Genomic DNA, 25860 nt, shown 5'->3' on the forward strand with positions numbered 1-25860 from the left:
CACATCATAGCTTATGGCCTAAGGGTAAAAGATCACACTACTCCATTTTACCAGACATCACTTGAAACGCGCAACCCTACTGTAAGCATGTTTCTCTGTTGTAACTCGATGGTGTAAATATTAGCTCAGACACTTCTATGCTTGAGGAATGCAACATCTACATATCATAATTAGTTACTCGATTCTTCAATATCACAATAAATATCCAGTTTCTCATATCATGGGAGATAATATGAACACTATCGCATCAAGTATGACAGCCTGATATAGAATCCTGTAGCATCCTAATGAGGTAAACTTCCATTCTCCAAAACTAAGAGAATAAAGGTTCAATTTTCTAAAGCTGTCATCATAGAATAATCCCCCTCAAGCCAGGCACTAATTTGTCGAACCTTCACTGTACCACAACTGATGTAAAGTACATACTTTCTTAAGTGTGGAGACCAAAACTCCCCACAATATTCCAGATGTTGTCTCATTAAATTCTGTACACGGTGGCACAGTGGTTAGCACTGCTGTCTCACAGCGCCAGAGACCTGGGTTCAATTCCCGACTCAGGCGACTGACTGTGTGGAGTTTGCACATTCTCCCCGTGTCTGCGTGGGTTTCCTCCGGGTGCTCTGGTTTCCTCCCACAGTCCAAAGATGTGCAGGTCAGGTGAATTGGCCATTGCTAAATTGTCCGTAGTGTTAGGTAAGGGGTAAATGTAGGGGTATGGGTGGGTTGCGCTTCGGCGGGGCGGTGTGGACTTGTTGGGCCGAAGGGCCTGTTTCCACACTGTAAGTAATCTAAAATCTAAAAATCTAAGACATCTTTATTCCTGTAATCCAATGCCCTTGCATTAGAAGCCAACATTCCCAATTGCTTGCATGCAACTTTCCAGGTACATTGCACACACCTTTCTCGGTGCCTGTGGTTCAGTCACATATTAGTGGGTTGTTTGGCTCATCTCATGTAGCTCTAAGCCCTGAAAATGAACAGAGAACTTCCCAGTTGGCAGAAGATCAAGCAGTACATTTGCATATAGATCACACAGCTTAAACCATTGTATCAGGGAAGCTTTGTATTTCATTTATTGCATCAGCCAGTCAAATAAAAATGAACTGCAGTTCATCGCTAGGGCAACAACATATAAAAGCAAAGTGGTGAATGGCAGTGGTAAATCAACGTTATAACTGCAAACCAGCTCATTATTAAGTTACAGAGAATCAAATAGGGTCTCTTGTGGTGTGGTGGTAGCATCTGTACTTCTGGACCAGGAGGTCCAAGTTCAAGTCCCACCTGCTTCAGAGGTTTATCATAACATCTCTGAACAGGTTTGCTTTGAACTACCTAGAATCAAAAAGGCTGGATTGATATTTAGGTTAGCATTATTGAACCTGACAGGACAGCAGTTGTACCAACATGCTCTATGAGCAAGCTATCGAATTATTCTCCCACTTACCCCATAGCCCTGCAATGCTCTCTTAGGTACCTAACCAGCTTCCATTTCAAAATTAATATTCAAACTATTTCTGCTGCCTGTGAATAGCTCTGCAGATCGCAACGTGCTGCATAAAAATGCATTCATTACCATTTTAGAATTGCAATGTCTTGAGGCTTTAAGTAATTCTTTTGCCTAACACAGTTTAACAGAAGCATTCACCTGCACAGTTCACCACACAAACTTCATTTCAACATGTTCTTATTCCTTTCTGCACAGTATTCTACCCATTTCCACAGCTAGCCGACAATACCACAAGGTGGCAGCATCACAGGGTCCTCTCGTGTGGTCTCTTTGTTCTGCACATTCTGTCCAACCACTGCATTAAGCATGGATATCAAAAAACCACAAGATAACACTGACTGTTTAACTGCTGTTGAATTCTTACTTCCAGGAATAATCCAATTTCCCTATTCATTTTACTAACTGCTGATTTTAATGAACAATATTTCCATAAACTTTCTTGACAGGTAAAGATCCATCTGGGCAACTTATTATTCATCCACTGACGTATGTTTGTGTTAATATAGGGAGGGGGTCCTGACTGGGCTGGAGTGAGGGGAGGGGGAACACAGTGACAGGGAGAGACACAGGGTTGGATGGATATGAGAGGTGGGAGGCACGGGGTAAGTGGGAGGGAGAAGGGGATTGAGGTGAGGGGAGCATACTGGGAAGGGGAAGGGCTCAGTGAGGTAGGTATAGGGGGTACATGCTGGGTGGAGGTGGAGCAAAGGGAAGGGGGATGGATCCAAGTTAGGGGTCAGAGCACTGTGGTGGGGAGGTGCTTATTAAAGAGAGGAGGGGACAACTAAGGGAACAGGCAACTTTAAAGGGGAATGGTGTATTGGGAAGGATGAGGGGCACAGTGTGGCAAAGGGCACATTGAAGGGAATAGGGGCACAAGTGAAATGAGGAGAGGCACAGTTGGCCTGAATTAGCTCAATGCACAGATCTCAAAAATTCATAATCGGTGTCTGGCAGGCAGAGGATTACAAACTTTCACAGAGGGTTACAGAAAGGAGTGACAGACGTATCTGACGTCATACAAGGAGCTCATTCTCAATGAGCTGAAGACTGTGGAGACAGCAGACCTGTGAACATTGCTTTAGTCACCTGCTGAGTGCTTTACAAAACAGCTTTGGGTTTCAAAAGTGGGAGAAGAGAGGTACAGCTGTACTGAGGAAATATTGGGGATACAGAAGCTGGTATTCTCGATGACAGATCGACTGTGATCCAAGGTTGACAGCTCCAGATTCAACCCGTGGAGACAATGAGGCAGCCATCACAGGCTGAGCTGGCCATGTGGTTTCTGTCAACTTTCAACACTGCTTTGACATCGAAAACGCAACTGGATATTTATTGATTGGTGCAGAACTAGGATAGTGAGCCAGAGGGCCAGATTCTCATTGTTGAGATGATTCAGAGAGTTGTCCATCTCATCCATGCTGACCAGATATACTAAATTAATCTAGTCCAATTTGCCAGCAACTGGCCCTTATCCCTCTAAACCCTTTCTATTCATATACCCATCTAGGTGCCTTTTAAATGTTGTAATTGTACCAGCCTCCATCACTTCCACTTCCATACACGCACCGCCCTCTGTGTGAAAAAGTTGCCCCTTAGGTCCCTTTTAAATCTTATCCCTTTCATCATAAACCCATATGTCTAGACTCCCCTACCTTGGGAAAAAGACTGTCTATTTACCCTATCCATGTCCCTCATGATTTTATAAACCTCTATAAGGTCACCTCTCAGCCTCCAACACTCAAGGGAAAATAGACCCAGTCTATTCAGCCTCAAACCCTCCAACCCTGACAACATCTTTGTCAATCTTTTCTGCGCCCTTTCAAGTTTCACAATATCGATATTATGGCAGGGAGAGCAGAATTGAATGCAGTATTCCAAAAGTGGCCTCACCAAAGTCCTCTACAGCTGCCCAGGAGTTGGGAAATTCCAAGCTTCCCAGAGGAATGAAGTCGGTATGGGGGTGGGTGGGTGGGGGGGTTGAGTTGATTTTCAGGTAAAGTTGCATCAGCTGTACCCTGAACAGAGATAACTTTCGGCCTCAGTTGATGATGGAGAGCTGTCTAAAAGGCCCACTTTGTCCTGACTTCATCCCAGCTGCAATTTAACAAAATAGGGAAAGAAGAAATCCAGGAGTAGTGCCTGACGTACAGCCGTGTTGATAATGCTGGGTATGAGGAGGTATGTTGTCTTATGTCTCTCAGTCAGTACGTCAACTTTAGAGCCTTTCAAAGTCACGCCTCTTGTATCTGTCTATCATAGGATGTGATCTGAGCACATGAAGCTGATCTCATACCCCTTTCTACCTCTGATCACTCAAAGCATATCCCTCTACATGCCTTTTGTTCCAATCCTAACAGCTTGACATTTGCCCAGGCACTCACATACCTGAGGAATGAACATAATAATCAGCTATACTGAAAGGCTGTAGGATTCTTCAAACCACAATCCATGCTCATTTTCTTGTGTTACAGGAGTTAATATCAGCTTTACTGTTGCAGGTAGTTGGAGGTAAACTCACACGAAAATGAGTTCTGAAATTAAAGGGAAAGTCAGCATAGTTCTACCAGATCACAGGGCTGCTCCCTCATTCGAGGTGATGGTTTACCGGTGAGTAGCCACACCTCAGATGAGGAAAGAGGTTGAGGAGGAGAGTCCTTCATGGTAACCTCAGCTAGTGCAGAAATTAAACCCACTGTTGGAATCATTCTCTATTGCAAAGCAGCCATCCAGCCAACTGAGCTAACTAAACTAAATTATTGTGTGTAAGATGAAAGACATTCCTCAATTTACTACTTGTCTGCTTTTTCTGATGCCAAAACAAACAGTGGAACATCTACTCACAGACATGAGAATGCTACCTGAACAGCTTAAACATTAACTGTTAAAAAAGATATAAATGGAGCCATTCGAGAGCTGAGCTTGAGAAGCAGAATGATGCAATAAATCCCTCTAATGGTGATAGAGCTGACAGAAGGTTTAGCGAACAATGTTAATTTTTGCACAAGATGGGTAAGCTGATAGGAATGTAAGACAGACTCAGTAATTTCTGCTTGTAAGAAACATGATGCAGCCCACAGGAATTATACACATACAGATGAATCACTTCACAGCAGGGCTTGAGATATAAAAGCTCAAGAGACATGATCATAACAGAGAAACATTTTGAAAGGATCTTTTATTTTGAAGTGACGTGCCAAAATCTGCATTAAAAATCCCCGTAGGCACAATTTTTATCCCATTATTAACTAGCTGATGTGGGACTATATTTACTGTCATTGCCTCAAAAGCACGAAACTCCTTCCCTAACAGCACTATGGGATTAGCTACACCTCATGGACTGTAGTAGTTCAAGAGGGTAGCTCACTCCCAAGGTAATGAGGGAATGGGCAAAAATGCTGGCCCAGCCAATGATGTCCACATTCTATGAATGAACAAAAATAATACTCCAGAGATTAATCAGGCCCTTGTCTCACAGCAGAAAGAGTTGAGAATGATAGATGAGTTTTAATTTCAAAAGTTAACTGTTGTCTATTGCTTCGTTATAAACGCAAACTGGTGCACTGCAGGACAATGTGACCCACTGAAGCTTACAAAATGTTTAAAAGGATAGATGTTTGTCTGCAGGAAAGCTGTTTCCCCTAGTTGGGGAGTCCAGCACAATTTCAAAATAAGGTGGATGGGCACTTAGGTCAGAGATGATGAGAAATATTTTACTCAGAAGATTGTGAACCTTTGGAATTCTCCAGCACAAAAAAAGTGTGTCAAAGCCCAGTCTTTGAGGCATATTTAAAACTGAACAAAAGCAGAAGTTGCTGGAAAAGTTCAGCAGGTCTGGCAGCATCTATGAAGAAAAATCAGAGTTAATATTTCAGGTCTGGTGACCCTTCCTCAGAACTCAATACTTGATTGCCAGTGGCGTACAGGGCTCTGGGCACGGGCTGAGTAAAATGCTTTGAAGTGCTCTATCAGCCATGATCACATTGAATGGTGTGGTAGTTTCCATGGGCTGACTGGCCATTGTTTTTGCTGTGGCACAGTAATAATGATCTAATTCTAAAGACAGATCCCTAAGAGCAAACCGATATTTTCAAAAGTTGTTAAATACCAAAAACATCCTATGACTTCTGCAGGAGATACTAGATAAAAGGTCAAGATTAAACCCAGCATCCTGTTTGTTTCAGACAATATCCTTTTCTGGTCAGTGAGCAGGAACATAGACTGTGTAGTCAGATCATTCCTGGAGTGCTGAGAGAAGATGATTTACTCTCTACTCAGTAAACACTAAGAGCACATTTATTAACTATTTACACTAATTACAGGAGACATGTAAAGAGATCTTTGCTATCTACACACTCAGGTTCCACATCACTGACAATCTAGTCTACTCATCAACACCGTAAATATTCACCCATTACCCTACGCGCACAGAGATTGCATTTCGAGTGAACCTGAATCAGCCACCAGTATATTCAGCTTTGCTCAATACATTTTTGATTTTCAGAAATATGACCTTGCTTTCACTTGTTTCAATAACTGAGCAACAACTACATAACATTTATAACATCATAATGAAGCAGAAAGGTCTGGAGCCTGATGAAACTTAGATTTTGATTTCCAACATGCTAAATTTCCCACATTTTAAATATTCATGACTTTCATTGAATTGTATGTCTTAGTAAAGATCTTACATACAAGTAATGTCTAAAATATTTGACTTCCTGTTCTGTTTTGCTAAATTTTAAAGATTTTTTTCTACATGAACAATCTCTGTCACCCGGGGACTTATCAAAGGAAACTCAGCAATTTATCAGCATAATTCACTCAAAAAGCCTTTGGAAATTAATTTGCTTTCCACTGCCAATTTATCTCAGTAAGGTGAATGTTTATTGCCCGATGTTTAGCATTCAAAGATCCATGTTACAATGTTGATTTCTTAATTTCACTAAGTAGTTTGGAACCTTTAATATTCATCAAAATTACTGCGGAACAGTATCACTTGCTTCCAAAAGCATGTGTAGCTCTCAGTGTGGGTCACACTGTCTAAGCATGTACAACTCCATCATCTAAGGCACCCTAGACCATTTAGCTAACTGTTCTAACTCTCCTCCAAACGTCTTCAAAAATTATTTGACAAAAGGCTATAGGAACACATTGCTCGGGTATAGCATACTTGTATAAAAGAATGTCTGCTTGGATGTGAGAAGGTAGACAAGCAAGAGGCTGGAAGAACACAACAAGCCAGGCAGCTTCAGAAGGTGGAGAAGTCACCATTTTGGGTGTTCTTCAGGACTGGGCGTGGGTGTTGGGGGAGCTGCAGATAAAGGGGGTGGTGGGGGCAAGGTGGTGAAGTGGAGATAGGTGAAGACAGGCAGAGGGTATGACCTGGTTGGTCAACGGGAGGAATGAATCAGTTTGGTGGCTGAGAGGAGTGGAAGAGAGGGGTAGGGCTGGGAAGGGAGATTATTTGAAATTGGAGGACTCAATGTTGAGTTCTCGAGACTGTCGGCTGACCAGGTGGAAGATGAGGGGTTGTTCCTCAAATTTGCGGTTTGGTTCATGTGGCAATGGAGGAGGCCGAGAATGGTCATGTTGGAAAGGGAGTGGGAAGGGGAATTGAAATGGGCGGTGACTGGGAGGTCCGGTCAGCCCCTGCGGGCCCGGCTAAGATGTTTGGCATTTGGCTGCTTTGCATGTTAATTGTAGCTTTTGCTTCATTTCTGTTAAACTTCAGAACGTTTACCAAGCACAGAGAATTGCAGAATCATTGGTCAAGAAATTTCCATTGGACAGTAATGTTAAAATAGTGGTAGCAGGCTCTACCAGCGTTTATACCAATTGGGGTGTAAAACAACACCTAATTTGCTTCAGACATTCTGCAACATGGTTATGAAATTCTGACACTTACTCTTTAAGCAAAACAGCATTGTCATAGAGATAAATTTTGGACAATTAAACAAGAAAGAGTTTTGAAGCAAAAGGCTTAAAAAAATGCTACCTGACTGCTACTTTTTGTTCATAAGTAGCAATTATATTTATATATTCCAACAGCTGTCAAGTATAACTTGAGATAAAAAACATGGCTGAGGCTGAGGGGTGATCTTATAGAGGTTTATAAAATCATGAGGGGCACAGATGGGGTAAATAGACAAAGTCATCTCCCTGAAATGGGGACAGCCCAAAACTAGAAAGACATAGGTTTAGGGGGAGAGGGGAAAAATTTAAAAAGGGACCTAAGGGGCAACACTGTCACACAGAGGGTGCTGCGTGTATGGAATGAATTGCCAGAGGAAGTGGAGGAAGCTGGTACAGTTACAACATTTAAAAGGCATGTGGTTGGGCATTTGAATAGTGTGTTGGTGGGAAAGCACAGCAGGTCAGGCAGCATCCGAGGAGGAGGAGCATCAACATTTTGGGCATAAGCCCTTCATCAAGAATTCCTGATATATGATATGAATAGGAAGGGTTGACAGAGGTACAGGCCAACTGCTGGCAATTGGGATCTATTTAGGATATCTGGTTGGCCCGGACAAGTTGGAGCGAAGGATCTGTTTCTGTGCTGTACATCTCTATGACAAGGACAAGCCAGGGCCTCAAGGCAGTCAAACCCTATCACTGGGGCAAAGCAGAAATTGCTGGCAAAGCACAGCAGGTCTGGGCAGCATCTGTGGAGAGAAATCAAAGTTTACGTTTCAGGTCCAGTGATCCTTCTTCTGAACATCACAGGGACCTTGGTAAATACCCAACCCATTACGCACTTATGAAAAGATACAAACTATGCTGCACACTCTCGAGGACTGTTCCCTCTAAAGACTGCATTTCTACATAAATATTGTCCTGTCCACTGGAGGCCACAGGAATGAAGCAGAGGTGATTAGATGGGACTGGTTTAACATATCATGGCAGCAATTACAAACTTTGCCATTTGACAGAGGAAGAGGGGTGGGGTCACATAGACTCATGGTGGTGGCAGAGTCGATGGAGGCAAGATGGCACCAGGGAGTGGCGTCTCTTGAATTATTGGCACAGCTGGCTGCTTCAGACCTGTGGCTGCTTCAGGGGTAGGTAAGACTAAGACATCTCTGACACACATTAGAAATTGTCAGTGTTAGTTTTCTTTTTGTAATTACATCCTCCCACCCCTGATGTCTCCATGGTGCACAGAACTTGCACCTTTATTCAAGGGATGTGAAAATCACTAATTAGACCAGCATTTCTTATCCATCCACAATTGCCTTGAACTGAGTGCCTTGTTTTGCATGTTCTCCCTGCATCTGTGGAGGCTTCCTCCGGGTGCTTCAGTTTTCTCCCACAGTCCAAAGATGTGCAGGTTAGAGTGGATTGATCATGCTAAATTGACCATAGTGTCCAGGGTTGTGCAGGCTAGGTGGGTTAGACATGGGAAGTGCAGGGTTACCACAGACAGAGTAGGAGGGTGGATCTGGGTAGGCTACTCTTCAGAGGGTCAGTGTGGACTCTATGGGCCAAATGGCCTGCTTCCACACTGTCGAGATTCTATGATTCTAAGATTTCAGAGAGTAGATAAGAGCCAACCACATTACTATGGGTCTGGAGTCACTTGTAGGCCAGACCAGGCAGGTCTCCTTCCCAAAATGGACATTAGTGAGTCAGATCAGTTTTTACAACAATCAATTATAGTTTCAAAGTCATCATCAATAAAACTGTTCTCAATTCCAGATGTCATTCATTGAATTTAAGTTCCACTAGCTACCAGGGTGGGTTTTGAAACCATGTGTGAACAGCTTGGGACTCTGGATTACTCATCCACTGACATCACCACCCTGTCATTTCCCAGCTTTTCGAAGCTTCAACTTTAGCAAACTTTGTTTTAAATGACACCTAACAAACCAACAAAAATGATATACATCTAATACTGGAGGTTTACTTTATTATTACAATCTCTGCGATGTCTGAGTGGTCAGTTGAAGGTGTGAGTGAGAAAACGCTCTGTCGGTAAGTTTTATTTAAGACAAAGTTGCATTATTATTTAAGTGTTTTATGATATAAATAGAGTATAACAGTGATGTGCAAACCCCCCCCCCCCCCACATCATGTTTCTGTTACTTAGTGTGTGATTTTACATCAATTATGTGAACTTCTTGATCAACCATTATATTTGATCAACTGGTACCCCATGGGCGCCAGCTAATAAAAAAACTTTGTACAACTTCTAGTATACATAGAAACTAGGTGCAGGAATAGTCTATTCAGCCCTTCAAACCTGGTCTGCCATTCAATATGATCACGGCTGATTGTCCAACTCAGTCCCTTCTTCTAACTCTCACCCTATGCCCTTTGATCCATTTAGCCCCAAGAACTCTTTCTACCTGCTTTAGTAAAACATTCAGTGTTTTGGCCTCACCTGCTCTAGTGGCAGAGAATTCCATGGGTTCACCGCTCACTGGGTGATGAAATAACTACTCTCCTTCTCTAACTGAGATAAATCTTTCTGTAAACTTTCTTATAAAATCTTGTAAAAACTGAATGGGAGGTGTTAAAATTAAGACCACATTCTCTGTGGGCCCTGATTGGCACATTCCCCATCCTCTAATGGGGCTGGGGTGAAGATAGCTGAGAATGTGATAGGTAGATGAAGTTGGGGTGAAGGTGATAGGTCGAAGAGGAGGGTGGAGTGGATAGATGGGAAGGAAGATGGACAGGCAGGACAATTCAAGAGGGCAGTGCCAAGTTGGAAGGCTGGATCTGGGACAAGGTTGGGGTGGGGGGAAAAGAGGAAACAGGTGAAATCCACATTGAGCCCGTGCAGTTGATGGGTCCACTCCCAATGCCTGGAGGAAGAACACCTCCTCTTCTGTCTTGGGATCTTCCAACCACAGGATCAATGTGGATTTCACCAACTTCCTCATCTGATCTCCAACATCTGCAGTCCTCGCCTTCTCCGAGCAATATTGAGAGCAACAGATTTTATTTTGGCTCCTCCAATGTGTCAGTACTATTTCATTAGTGCATTCTCCAGCACAGTTAGGATATGATGTGGAGATGCCAGTGTTGGACTGGGGTGGACAAAGTCAGAAGCCACATGACACCAGGTTATAGTCCAACAGGTTTATTTGAAATCACAAACTTCAGGAACAACACTCTGAAAGCTTGTGATTTAAAATAAACCTGTCAGACCATAACCTGGCATCATGCAATGTCCGACATTTCAGACAGCAGAATCACTTTAATTAACAAAGCTGACTTTCAGAATCACCAGTCTTTGATGGGTTGACACTGTTCCCAATTCCTTCACTCAGTGTAGGTCAGTAATGGGAAACAGGGACAGACAGGAGAACACAAGGCTTAATGCAGCTTAATGCAATTCAGATTTGTGCAGCACATGTTCACAATCAGAAACAGATGAGGGATTCCCCAGGTCAACAGAGCAATGTCAATGTTCAGAAACATCTAACCATGGACAGAAATGGGAAACATTTTCTTTCTCCTCACATTTTAACAACACATTCTCACAAAAATCACACTGGGGAAAGCAGGCCCCTGGCTTAAGAAAAGGCTGCAACATTTGACTTTTTGAACTTTACTTCTTTATTTTTCTACTTCTATCCTAAGAAAACTGTATTACTGAACTTTTTAACTTATTCCTTTGTTTTTCCACTTCTGTAGCTAAGATTTTGTACCCAGGTATTCTGCACTTTTGATGGTGCCATCTGTAGTGACACTGTACACTTTTCACAATGCTCCTGTATCCCTGAAATTGAGTACAGGCGATGATAAAATCTAAATCTAATTCCACCAGAAACTACAAAATCCATCAGTTGCAAAGTCAATTTATTAAATAAATCTTAAACGGAATCCAAATCAGAAAATGCACATATTCTGGAAAGTGAGCCACAAGCGAATTGCAGAAGAATGATTCACCATAACTAATCTTTTCACAGATCAAAATGAAACCATTTGGGGGAATGTAATCAATTTATATTTTCTTTACTGACATTTATTTATTTTTTGACCTTTTGTACAACGTAATTACTGTGAATATGATCAAATCAAGTCTTAACACAGCAAGTAGTTCAGCAAGTGATTGGAGGTGATTGTCTAGTTATGTATCTGGGTAGGTTTAAAGGGGGAACAGCTGGGACTGAGATGTGGTAGGAACTGCAAACCTGTATCGTGGGGCTCTTGTGCCACAATAGTACTGTCCCACCTTTTATCCAAAGCATTTGAGTTCAAGTTCAACCCGTGTTGGAATTGTATCGCAATATGCCCAAATAGGTCAATTCGCAATACTTTAACTGAATTGTAGGGGCTCTTGTGGGACATTGGGATTCAAGTCCCACCAATTCCTGAGGTGTGTACTAACATTATTGAACAGGTCGATCAGAAAATATACCAAGACTGAGTAGTAAGAGCTTTTGTGGTGTAGTGATGTCCCCACCTCTACACCAGAAGATCCAACTTCAAGTCTTCCCTACCCCAGACATATGTTATAATGTGTCCGAACAGGCTGTTTAAAAAATATCTGTAAGACTGATTGTCTCCCACCTCTGAGTGGGCTCTTGTGGTAGTGTCCCTACCTCTGAACCAGGAGTCTGAGTGCATGGGGAGGCAATGGCTAAGTGGCATTATACTGGATTGTTAACACAGAAACCCCAGAAATGTTCGGGGGACCCAGGCTCACGTTCTACCAGGGCAAATGGTAGAATTTGAATTCAAAAACTTAAAATCTGGAATTAAGAGTCTAATGATAGCCATGAATCCATTGTTGCTAATGCCCTTCAGGGAAGGATCCTCACTGGGACTGGCTTACATGTGACTCCAGACACATTGCAATGTGATTGACTCTGAACTGCCCTCTGGGCAATTAGGGATGGACAATGAATGCAGGCCTACCCAGTGAAGCTATCAATCAACTCAAGTGAATTAAAAAAAACACCTGCACCAAATGAATGTTTGAACAATTCATTTAAAAAATAAGTAAGATTGGGTAGTTAATAAACTATCTGCAAAGAAAGGAGGTAGTGTCAGAATACAACAAATACTGAAGATTACAGCAGGTCATACAGCTCCCATGGAGAGACAGCAAGCTAACTGTTCATGTCTAGATGATTCTTCATCAGAGCTGTGCTGGTTTCTCTCTCTGACTAGCTTACATCTGACTTGACATGTGGAACATTTGCCAGATTCATTCTGAAGGAGCAGTACACAACCATATTGGTTTCTGCCCCAACCTCTTCTCTGTATCGGAGATGTGGTGACCCTCAGGTTTAATCACCATCTCTCCCAAATGTTCTATGTTCTGCTAAGACTATGGTAACTTTACCTTTTTATAATTATCATACAAATACATGATCACTGAGCAAGGGTAGGCCATTCGACCCTTTGAGTCTGCTCCACCATTAAACACGATCATGGCTGATCTGACTGAAACCCCAAATCCACATTCCCTCTTACTTCTGATAACCCTTTGCTCACAAGAGCCTATCCCCCTCTACCCTGAGGGTGTTCAAAGACTCTGCTTCCACCACCTTTTCAGGAAGAAGCTTCCAAATACTCTCAAACCTCAATAACAACATAAGAACTAGGAGCAGGAGTAGGCCATCCGGCCCTTCGAGCCTGCTCAGTCATTCAATAAGATCACGGCTGAACTTTTTGTGGATTTAGCTCCACTTACCTGCGTTTTCACCATATCCCTTAATTCCTTTGTTTTTCAAAAAGGTATCTACCTTAGTTTTAAAAGCGATTACTTAAGTAGCGTCAACTACTTCCCTGGGCAAGGAATTCCATAGATTAACAACCCTCTGGGTGAAGAAGTTCCTTCTCAGTTCAGTTCTAAACCTGCTTCGGGTCATCTTGAGGCCATGCCCTCTTGTCCAAATTTCACCCACCAGTGGAAATATCCTCTCTACTTCTATTTATCCACTCCCTTCGTAATTTTATATGTTTCTATAAGATCCCCCCTCATTCTTTGGAATTCCAATGAATATAATTCCAATCTACTCAGCCCCTCCTCATAAGCCAAATCCCTCAACTCCAAAATCAACCCAGTGAACCTCCTCTGCACCCCCTCTAGTGCCAGTACATCCTTTCTCAAGTAAGGAGACCAAAACTGCACACAGTATTCCAGGTGTGGCCTCACCAGCACCTTGTACAGCTGCAACGTAATCTCTCCGCTTTTAAACACAATCTCTTTAGCAATGAAGGACAAAATTCCATTTGCCTTCCTAATTACTTGTTGTACCTGCAAACCAACCTTCTGCGATTACTAAGAAATAAATTATGCGTAAATTGGGACTCTACTTTTTAAACAGTGAACCCGAGTTCTACTCCCTCCCAATCCTCTCCACATCTACCTTGGCAGGACCCCTCATGACCTTAGTTGTTTCAAGCAAGCCAAACCTCCAAAGGGATTGGCTCCATTACTAATTCCTCTGGGATAATGAACTGTCCGTGACAATGTGAATGCTTTGTATACCGTAACAGATAGAAGAGTTTATGAACAGCTGTGATGTGAAGGTGCTGGCGTTGGGACTGGGGTGGATAAAGTCAGAGGTCACACAACACTAGGTGTGGTTGGACAGCCTACTTGGGATAATGAATTTATGATGGACAATAATAAACTTAGCATGGAATTACAAAGGATGGACAATGATTAAAGCATGCTGGGAAATCAGGCTTGACTGAAGTGCCTGTGGTAATCCACTGCTGCAGAATCTAGACAGACTGCAGCTACCCACGGACAGCTTGCTAACAAACCTGACGTGTAGACCCTCCAATACGCACCTGACGTTGGACTGCAATGGGACATGATTTGGAGATGCTGGTGTTGGACTGGGGTGGACAAAGTTAAAAATCACACAACACCAGGTTATAGTCCAACAGGTTTATTTGGAAGCACTAGCTTTCGGAGCACTGCTCCTTCATACTTCACAGCCACCTGATGAAGGAGCAGTGCTCCAAAAGTTAGTGCTTCCAAATAAACCTATTGGACTATAACCTGGTGTTGTGTGATTTTTAACTTTGATTGGGACAACAGAATGTCACCCTCAGAACAATCAGGAGCAGCAATCATTCTCTAGACACTGAGGTGCCTAGCACCCTTATTTGGATGAGGTTATGTGCACACAGCACCTACCACAATGGACACCTAAGAGCCACCCTGACATCAATGTGCCACCCCTGGTTGGGTCTGATTGATTAGGGTAACCGAACCTGATCAATCCCTTGGCAGATCCTCCAGACCCTCCCACAAGGACACAAAGACTCAGAAGACAATAGACAATAGACAATAGATGCAGGAGTAGGCCATTCAGCCCTTCGAGCCTGCACCGCCATTCAATATGATCATGGCTGATCATTCCCAATCAGTATCCTGTTCCAGCCTTATCTCCATAACCCTTGACTCCACTATCTTTAAGAGCTCTATCCAATTCTTTCTTAAATGAATCCAGAGACTGGGCCTCCACTGCCCTCTGGGGCAGAGCATTCCACACAGCCACCACTCTCTGGGTGAAGTAGTTTCTCCTCATCTCTGTCCTAAATGGTCTACCCCGTATTTTTAAGTTGTGTCCTCTGGTTCGGCACTCCCCCATCAACGGAAATATGTTCCCTCCAGCCAGAGTGTCCAGTCCTTTCATAATCCTATACGTTTCAATCAGATCCCCTCTCAGTCTTCTAAACTCAAGGGTATAAAAGGCCAGTCGCTTCAGTCTTTCCGTGGAAGGCAATCCCGCCATTCCAGGAATTGACCTCGTGAACCTACGCTTCACTCCCTCAATAGCCAGAATGTCTTTCCTCAAATTTGGAGACCAGAACTGTACACAGTACTCCAGGTGTGGTCTCACCAGGGCCCTGTACAGCTGCAGAAGCACCTCTTTGCTTCTATACTCAATTCCTCTTGTTATGAAGGCCAGCATGCTATTAGCCTTCTTCACGACCTGCTGTACCTGCATGCTTGCCTTCATTGACTGGTGTACAAGAACACCCAGATCTCTCTGAACAGCCCCTTTACCTAATTTGATACCATTGAGGTAGTAATCTGCCCTCCTGTTCTTGCCACCAAAGTGGATAACCGGACATTTATCCACATTAAACTGCATCTGCCATGCATCTGCCCACTCACCTAACTTGTCCAGGTCACCCTGTAATCTCCTAACATCCTCATCACATTTCACCCTACCACCCAGCTTTGTATCATCAGCAAATTTGCTAATGTTATTGCTGATACCATCTTCTATATCATTTACATATATTGTAAAAAGCTGCGGTCCCAGCACGGATCCCTGCGGTACCCCACTGGTCACTGCCTGCCATTCCGAAATGGAGCCGTTAATCACTACCCTTTGTTTCCTATTAGCCAACCAATTCTCTATCCAATCTAGTACTTTGCCTCCAATACCGTGCGCCCTAATTTTACTCACTAACCTCTTGTGTGGGACTTTATCAAAAGCTTTCTGAAGGACAAGAATTGCTGCAAAACTTCACTCAGGGTGGTAACTCGAGAATAACTACTGAAAGAGAAGACATCTCCAAGACCATTGGAAGAAGACATGACCTACTGGAGCCTGGTCAAGGTCTAGTGGGGTGGTATACAAAGTTAAGTTAAAGCATAAGATAGTTTGTAATGTTTTTTCATTAGTTTATAGTATACTTTATTCTAATATTAATTGTGTTCAGTAAACGAATATTATTGTCTAAGAGTCGACTCACAGTTCTTTTGCTGAATATGAGAATTTAAACAGTCTGAGTGGTGGGTATAGCACAGGTTATAGCCCAAAAGATTTATCTGAAATCACAAGTTTCTGGAGAACTGCTCCTTTTTCAGGTGAAGTGAGCTCCTTTGCCTGATGTAGGGGCAGTGCTCTGAAAGCTTGTGACTGCAAATAAACCTGTTGGACTATAACCTGGTGCTGTGTGAGTTCTGACTATGAAGAGTTGGTGATGGATATATTTTTATACAGCATGGTCACAGAACAATCTATGATACAGTTTCCAATTAATGCTGTGCAGTAAAGCAGCCTGATTAGGCTGGATGAACTCTGCAGTTGGGAAACGCTCACATCCCAATCATTTGTAAACAGGATGTGCTGAGGCCCCTTCATATCACTATAAACAGCATCAGACAGTGACTGTAACTGTAGTCTAGCCATCCATATGACTCTGTACAAATTGGGCGGGTGGGTTATGAAGTGCATTTGGTGTTAAGTAGAAAGAAAGTTACAAATATTTCATATGATATTGTATACATGTGTCTTCCCAGAATGACTAACCACTTACAAGATAGATGACTATGTTGCAGTATCCCAGTCAAGAGTTTCAATTCCTGATCCAAGATTTGAAAACATATTCCCCACAGGCCACAGACAGCCCTGTCATGCAATATTGAGCTTTTGTTTCTACATTACATCATTGCTTTTAGGAATTAGTTCATAAAACTCTCTCTCATATAAAACTCTATATTGCGGTCAACGTTGTAGGGATTGTAATGAAGCCAGGCAGGTGGACCTCAGAGAATATAAGTTCCCTGATTAGGACTGTTAACCTGGTACAATTAGGGAGCCCTGGCTGACAGATATAAGCAAGAATGTCAGGGATTCTGTTCAGTTGGGTACTGTTCACTCAGAGGCCTGCCTCTGATGGAGCTGGATCAGTGTCATGTGCAACTGAAGAGGGATGTGGTGACAGGATACTGGCCTTAATGGAGTTATTTTAGTAGCACAGAGAGAAAAATGCGCCCCTGTAGAGATTCGCTCACCTGACACCCGCACTGACATGAGCAGAATTAGCTAACTGGGTAAACATGAAAGCCCATATGCTACAAGTATGCTTTCAGATAGGTGGTAAATTTACAGTGGCTGCGTGACAATAGCCTGAAGCACGCTACATTCCCTTACTTCTTTCGAATGATGCTTAGTTTTGACTGGCATGTTCCCTTCATGGTGAATCAATATGAAATTGACTGACAGCCAGCACCCAAAGGCAAGCAGACAACTGCAGACCCATGAGGCACAGCGGCCTAACATGACAATCTGAGAGATCCTAAATTTAACTCACTAATGGTAAGGCCACAGGCCTAGACTCCTGTGGCGAGGAAGTGATGTAAAGTTGGCAATGTTCGCAGAAAAAAATGTCTCTCCTGAAATAGAAAAAAAACCCAAGTTTTTTTTAAAACTGGATTGGAGCCTAAACAGAATAAGTATTATTACCTGCCACTCGAAACAGCTTCTTACTTGAATCTGCAAGTTTAAGTCAATAGAATAAGAAGCCTCCAAGTAAATAAGCAAATTTATGAAAAATTATGAACAAATGAGTTTGGTTCTGTGTCAACACTTACTCCAACACTAGCGGGGAATACCAATTTATTACTGCTGTGTTTAGATGCCTGTGTTCAAAGACTGAAAATGCCCTAAAGAAAATAGTTATCAACAAGACACCACTCATTGAAGGATGTTAACCTTACCATCATTAATATTGTTCATCTTTCACCAACAAATCTAAGTTTTTCACAACCTCAGAGCATCGTAAAGAACTCAGTGATTTTGAAATGAGGTCACTATTGGAAAACAGGGAAATGAAGCAGCTAATCTGTGCACAGTAAGGTTCTACAAAATGCACTGTTAATCTGTTCAGATGATCATAGAAGAGGTCCTTTCGCTCACAGTCTGTACCAGCAAAAAATAAACTCAATCTACATTAGTGCCACTTCCCTGTGAAGGTGATTGAGGGATTAACCTTGTCCAAGAAAGCAAAATGGCTCCAGTGCAATTCTTCCAAATATTGTGTTAGGGTCTCTACTCAACATTTCATCTTAAGGTCCCCAGTTCAGACATTGCAGTGCACCACTGGTACTGCACAGAAATGTAAGCCTGGCTTATAAACATATAAGTCAGTACAATAGCCTGAAAGCTCAGTACTGACTGGCTCAAATGCCACCTCCAAAATGCCCCTGAAACATGAGTAGAAAATGAAGGGGGGAAACATTGCGGAGAGTATCAGTCTTGGCACTTGCTCTGTTATTTTCAGAAACGTGACGATAACGAGAACAAAACTGCAGTATGTTGTTGTGAAAACAACAAATGCTGGAGATCACAGGGGTCAGACTGCAGTCATGGAGAGAGAGCAAGCTAATGTTTGGAGTCAGGTGACTCTTCATTAGAGCGCAGTACATTGGCCTGTTTCTCTCAACTACCTAGGTGTGGGGCCTTGCCACTGGGTCCTGAACATGCATAACCATTCCCCCAACCCCACTGTATCCCTCAAAACTACCGCTTCATTCAGCGAACATAAGCACACGTATTCAGTTCCACAATCACTGATGCTAGTTCAGCACATTCCAACTCTAGGACAAGCAGTCAGAAACTGCAGTTGTGGCCATGCAGGAAGAAGCCAAGGAAGAGACAGAATTCTCTTTAAGCAAGGGAAAATAAAAGAGAAGATCGTTCATCTCATTCGTAGTATATTCAAGTTGCTCTCTGGACCAAATGTCTAATCGGATACACATTCACACAACATGAATGAATTTGGTCCCCTTACTAGAGGTCGATGCATTAGAAACAGCTCAGAGGAGGTTCACTAGGTTGATTCCAGAGATAAGGGGTTTGTCTTATTAAGAGAGAGAGACACTAATCCTATCGTAGCTGTGGAATTTAGCAGAAAGAGAGGCGATCTAGTTGAGGTATACAAGATGCTAAAGGGATTGACAAAGTAGATATAGAAAGGACATTTCTTCATGTGGGCAATCTAGAATGAGAGTTCATAGCTTTAGAAGAAGGGTAGCAGATTCAGAATAGAGATGAGAAATTACTTCTCTCAAAGGATTGTGAAAGTCTGGGATTCTCTACCCCAGAGTGTGATGAACATTGGGATACTGAGTAAATTTAAAGAGGAGGTAGACAGATGTTTAATTAGTTATGGGTTGAAGGGTTATGGAGAGTGGGCAGGAGATTGGAGTTGAGGCAGAGATGATATCAGCCATGAGGGGCTGAATTGCGTACTCCTGCTCCTAGTTCTTATGTTAACTTGAGCTAACAACTGCGTCCAAGATTGTATATTCTAGCTGTGACCCAAGAGAAATAAGGAATGAAGTATACAGAAATGGGAGACAGATGTGAAAAGAGTACAGTCAAAAGTGAAATAACTCAACACTATTCCATCTTCCCTAGATTGCAGACTTCCATGACCATTACACGTGGAATGAACACCAATATGAAAAGCCATTGCTCTTACCATTTTCTTTTCGGCATCTTTAGGATCATCCACATAGGAAAGGATGAAGTCAATTCTTCTGACTCCATCGCAGAAGAAAACAGAGTCTTTGCTGTGGATCTGCTTGTCAATCTAAGGAATAAGCAGAAGATGTGATATGAAAACCATGCGGCTGAGCAAAGGGAAAACAGACCTATTTTCAAACTCTGACACGGCAGGTACTGACCAGAAGGTAAATAATCTGGACACAGCCGCAGCACAGAGACCATGTACACTTCTTCAGTGATAGCAACGAGGTATGCAGGAATCTGGTGCACAAGAATGCTCTTGGTTCTGACAAAGTGTCTTCTGATCACAAGACTATGTCCCTTATTCATTTGTTATTTACAGCCATCGAACACAACTCCAATTGTAATATAATATAGCTATTCTTGCTCAACAAAACAATTATAATACAGCATCCTTCTTTGTCTGGTGAATTTTAGAGAAGGGAGTTGAAAGACCCTCCTCAGAGCATTCATCTTCAAGTTGCTTTGTTATCTAACTTTGGTCTAAATCAGAAGGCAGCCGACTGAGTCACCACATAAATTGATGGAAGGCTAAAAGTAGGAAATGACAATAAAAACTGCTGTGTTGCTGTAAAATGCTAAACCTATCAGATTTGCTACCATCCTTTATGGCAACAAACAACCTCATCGAATGACTCTAAATGCCTTTGTGCAACTAAGGATGTGCGATAATAACAGCCCTCCAACTGTGTCAGTGTCTTCCAATTCTGAAGGCACATTGAGAAAAGGACAATATATGCTATGCAGTTAGTGACAAAAAAACTACAGATGCTGGAATCCAAAGTAGACAAACAGAAGGCTGGAAGAACACAGTATGCCATACAGCATCAGGAGGTAGAGGAGTCAATGTTTCAGGCATAACCTTTCTTCAGGACTACGCAGTTAGTGGCTTATTTTGGAAGACTGAAGGAGGTTATTGGAGAACCAGGGTCTAAAAGCTGAGATTGAGGTCATTGATCAACAGGGAGCAGTGATCCTTACTGTTCCTGTATGTTTAGATTAAATTAAATTCCCTACAGTGTGGAAACAGGCCCTTCGGCCCAACAAGTCCACACCGACCCTCCGAAGAGCAACCCACCAGACCCAATCCCCTACATTTACCCCTGACTAATGCACCTAACACTACAGGCAATTTAGCCTGGCCAATTCACCTAACCTGCACATCGTTGGACTGTGAGAGGAAACCGGAGCACCCAGAGGAAACCCATGCAGACACAGGGAGAATGTGCAAACTCCACACAGACAGTTCCCTGGTGCTGTGAGGCAGCAGTGCCAACCACTGAGCCACCATGCCACCACGTTTCAGAGACTTGGGAAACGTACAACAACCACAAAGTACTGAAGAAGTCCCACCACTAGTATCGTAGTAGGATCCTCAAAACCTGGTACAAGACTGCAGTCCTACAGTCATGTCGCCTCTGAAGCAATTACCAAACTAGATCCACTCAGTAAGACATACCTGACACCAAGCAGCCGCTCTGCACAGAACCTGGCTGCAGCAGGAAGTTCCCCAGGAGGACAACAAGGAGAATTTTCCAATGTCCTTAACCCATCCTAAACAGGACAAACTGTTTTGGTTTAGTCAGAAAGGTATGAAGCCAATCGAGAGACTTGGTGACGAATATGCAGAGGGGAAGGCAAACCATCAGTGGGAATGCGCAAACCTGCAAACCCTCCCATTTATTCAACCATTCCAGCAAAACCTTCTCTGCATGTAGCGGGGAAATGGTGACTGAGTGGTCATCTCAGAACCCACTGAACTGGAGTGGAAGCAAGGCATCCGTGATCCTAAGGGACTGCCCATGATACAGTAATTGTGTAAATGTTGATGTGTAGGTGATCTGGTAACTGATCTGTTGCTAACAAGGACTCCACACTGGAAACAAATTCAGAAGCAGATTGTCATGTTCAATATTGCTGGAGCAGGACAATGGTCTGGTATTCTACCCTGACACAGAATTAAACAGCTTTACGTGGATGAAATTATGCAGGCCCCTTTCACATGGAATTGAATACATCCATCACACAAAAACAGGCCTTTCTAACTGGTTTATTTTTCCATGGTGTTTATAATTCATGCAAACCTCTTCCTGTTCTAATTTTATTTTTAACTATGCCTTTCTCCTTCCAGTATGCATCATTCTCTTAACTGCAACAACTCTATCTATTTCAACCAGTCAGTTCTTTCCTGTCGAACACTGTACACTCCCTATGTAAGAAATTTATCCTAAATTCTTTAACTGAACTGCTGGTGATTCTTTTATATTTTTGTTGCCTTGTCCTGGCCTCACCTACGAGTTGAAACGGTTGCTCCACACCAACGTTATCAAAGCACTTGATTATTTTAAATGAAGTCTATCAGGTTCCCACATCATCAATTCCTTTTCAGGAGAAAGCAGCCCCAGTTTACATAATCCTTGCTCCAGTTGAATCCTCTTAATTCCATTAGCATCCTTGCAAGTTGGCTCTGCACTGCCTGCAGTGCTTCAATCACCTTTTTATGGTATAGACACTAGAATAGAGCACAATGCTCCAACTGTGGACTCACTGACAAAGGTTCTAAGTACAGTCCATGTAACCATTCAGAGCTTCTCTGCCTTTTGTATTCTATGGCCGGGCACTTTTCATTTACATGTGAATTAATTCTGCTGTTTTGAGGCAGCCAACAACAACAGAGCTCATTGGAACAATGTCTTTTGATTTCCAGTCACTCGCTGCCTGACCTGCTGTGCTTTTCCAGCACCACTCTAATCTTGACTCTGATCTCCGGCATCTGCAGTACCCACTTTTGGCATGCAGACAGTTCTATCTGTGTACACGTTGTGAAACACACTGCCAGTATAAAACATGTAGCACACAAATAAGCACAATAAACGGATTGGAGTGACATCACTTGCACAGATACAGCACATGAATGTTTTGCTGAGAGTGGTTTGAGGTGTCAGCACACATTCTCTTGATTCTAATACAACACCCATTGTCATTAAAAAAAATATGAACAGAGGAGCAAAGTATGAGATTACCTGGAGCAGCGCTATCAGGAGTCTCCCATGCTTTCAGATCAGACTAGCATCTAGTTTAATTTGCACCAACTACAAGATTTATTTTATAGATTACAGATGTAATGCTGAATTAATATTAGAGTCTATAAGGCATTCACTGAATGGATAATGTCACTGGGCTAAGAATCCATGCTCTGGGGATATATGCTCAAAACCCATCAACGCAGCTGGTGAAACATAAACTCAACTATTGAGTCTGGAATTGAAAGCTAGTCTCAGTAATGGTAACCATGACAGCTCAGGGATGGTCATAAAAGCGCATCTGATTCACTAATGTCCTTTCAGGAAGGAAATCTGCCTTCCTTCGCTGGTCTGACCAAAATGAGAGTGCAGATCAAGTTCGGTTGACTCTTTACAGCCCTCTAATAGCCTAGGAAGAGACTCAATTCAAGGGCAAATAGGGATGGGTAGCAAATGCTGCTCTTGCCAGTGATACCCACATCCCATGACAGAAAAAGATAGGCAGATGTCCAGGTCTCAGGGAACTAATATCAACCACATACGATCCACCTTCAAATACTTACTCACTCCATCTATGCTGCATATTGACTGCAGTGTACATTGTGTTATAATATGGTTACTCCATACACAATGGTTAGCTCCGTTGGCTGGACAGCTGGTCTGCAATGCAGAGCAGCACCAACAGTTTGGGTTCAATTCCTGCACGGGCTGAGGTTAGCATGAAAGACTCTCTGTTTCAACCTCTCTACTTGCTTGAGATGTAGTGACCGTCGTGTTAAACCACCTACAGTCATATATAATGCCAACAGCCTGGTAGGACTATGGCGACTTCAGCTTTACTATTTATAGGATGCATTACAGGAGCTCGTTAGAATAGTCTTGTTGTTACCCCAACTAAAACCTGAGGAGGGCCATCATATCCAGATTCCTTGTTCAAATCCCCTGCCTTGAATATGTATTGTCTGGACATGATAATGACTGGCCCAATATGCTGGAACTCCCTACTCGGTTACTACAACACAGGGATTGCAGCAGTTCAAGAAAAAAAAAGGCTCATCCCCAATCTTTTCAGGAGCAAACAGTGATGGGCACTGATGATGCAAGTTGGGGGAATAAACATTTACCAAACTGCTCTTCCCCACCCAGTGACAGTGCTCTTTTATATTCACCCAAGAAGGAGGACAAAGCTTCAGCTTAACCTCTGTTTAGAAGTATCAGACTACATTGTGAACAAAATTCTGGAACTGAACTTGAACCTGAGGTTAGACTTGCCTGAAATTACCTAAAATGAACTCTAGAGTGGATTCTTGGGTCAGAGTATAATTGTGGATTGACACAGAGCAAAATGAATCGTTGAACTAAATTATAGGCAATTTCTCTCGCTCTCAACTCAACAAATAGATGTGTATGTCTGTGTGTGCACGCTTGACTGTGTGTGTATGTGTGTGCGTCTGTGTGTGTGCGCGTGTGCCTGTGTCTGTATGTGTGTGTGTGCACGTGCCTGTGTGTGTATGTGTGTGTGTGTGTATGTAACAATTGTGTATATTGTACTCCTACAGCTGGTCTTGATCTGTGCTGGTTTTTCTTGTCTTCGGCTTGTACTCGTTCAGTTGCTGCCAATGAGGCTGTCATACATGGTCCGGAATTCTCCATGAAATAGGAGGATGGTAGCATGGAAACGATGTGTCAGTGCACATAACATCACAGACATTCCAGAGAAAACAGCGTGAGTCAGCCACTCAATAAAATTACATACAGTAGATAAAAACTTTGTAGGAAATGCTCTCACACTGACTAAGCTGCAACCAGTCAGCATTAAAACCCACCTTTATTCACACAAATCCATACACATTCATTGAAAAAGAATTTGGTAATCAACATGTTTTAAAGGAGCAGTTTTTAAGAAAAGCCCTACTTTCCCAAGATGATGTTTCCCAACTGTTTTAATTTTTAACTCATCAAATTATACTGAGTTGGCCTACTTTTCTTAAACACATTAAACCTAACACTGCCCAGAGTGAATAGCTCCAGTTCTGTTTATCTTCATCATTAAAAAGAAAAGCCCAGGAATATGGGCAGGGTTATAATCCCAGCTTGAAAAGTCAGACTTGAGAATTAAACCTTACTTGACAGATCGTATCATTTCTTTTTAAGTGATGGTTAGTCACTGAAACGTATTTAAATGAGACTGCAGATGTTCTTTAAGAACAGAAGGTAGTGAAAACAAACCAAGAAAAATTGTAACTTAAAACAGCAAAGTTACAAAGTATTGCTTAACTTCATCAAGTCCAGAGAAATGAAGTTTCTGTTTAAGTGACTCCTCCTAACTTCTTTTCTGTGGCTAGCGGAGACAATTTTATGATTCATTTCCAAATCCAGCAACATGAACCTTTCACAAATCTAAGGGCCTGAATTTTCTCAATCATAACAGCAATCAGCCTGTAACACAAACTCTCCAAGCTTGAGATCTCCTAGAGACGAGAAAGCACTTCTGTTAAGATGATTGGTTTCCCCTATACTGAACTGAAAAGAGGTCTGGCTAAGAAAAAAAGACTGCTTCCCTTTTGAACTAATATCTTGTTTCTTCTGAACAGCCCCCAATACAAATCTCATATTTTATGACTCTGCTGGTCACGAACTCATAAGTATATACATCTTCTCCATTAACTCTACAGGAGTTGTGTCAGGCACTTGATTGCAGTTGAGTGTTTTCTTGCCAATAGTACATTTAGGTCACTGTTCAGAATGACTTTGACCTTTCAAACAAGACTCCTACACAGAACTGATCAAAATCGCTCTGCCTGTATATCAGAATCCAGCTTCCTAAAGTTAGATATACGTGTGTACCTTTAATCACACAGTAATATGGTTTAATTGTATATTGAGTATAATTTCTTTAAACGTATCTTTCCATTTGGCAGAATCGCACTATTACACCACACATTAAAACCACGTGTTACCACCAGAGCTATTGTAACAATCCTCTCCCTGTTGGCCTCTTATCTTGCACGCCCCCCCAAATTGAATTCAACCAAAACTCTGTGCCCCATGTGCTAATCGACATTAGCTTCTGTTTACT

General features: G+C 42.4%; 1 protein-coding gene across 7 annotated transcripts in view; it reads right to left on the reverse strand.

Moving 5' to 3' along the window:
* ano5a (anoctamin 5a) overlaps nucleotides 1-25860 on the reverse strand; it is a 196031-nt gene that overhangs the window by 75871 nt on the left and 94300 nt on the right. For all 7 annotated transcript variants that reach the window (XM_072592754.1, XM_072592753.1, XM_072592751.1 and 4 more), the window contains one exon: nucleotides 19712-19822. In XM_072592754.1, the coding sequence (XP_072448855.1) occupies nucleotides 19712-19822 (111 nt within the window). The remainder of the gene's footprint in view (nucleotides 1-19711; nucleotides 19823-25860) is intronic.

Source organism: Chiloscyllium punctatum, chromosome 22, assembly GCF_047496795.1.
Source record: "Chiloscyllium punctatum isolate Juve2018m chromosome 22, sChiPun1.3, whole genome shotgun sequence".
Taxonomy (NCBI): Eukaryota; Metazoa; Chordata; class Chondrichthyes; order Orectolobiformes; family Hemiscylliidae; genus Chiloscyllium; species Chiloscyllium punctatum.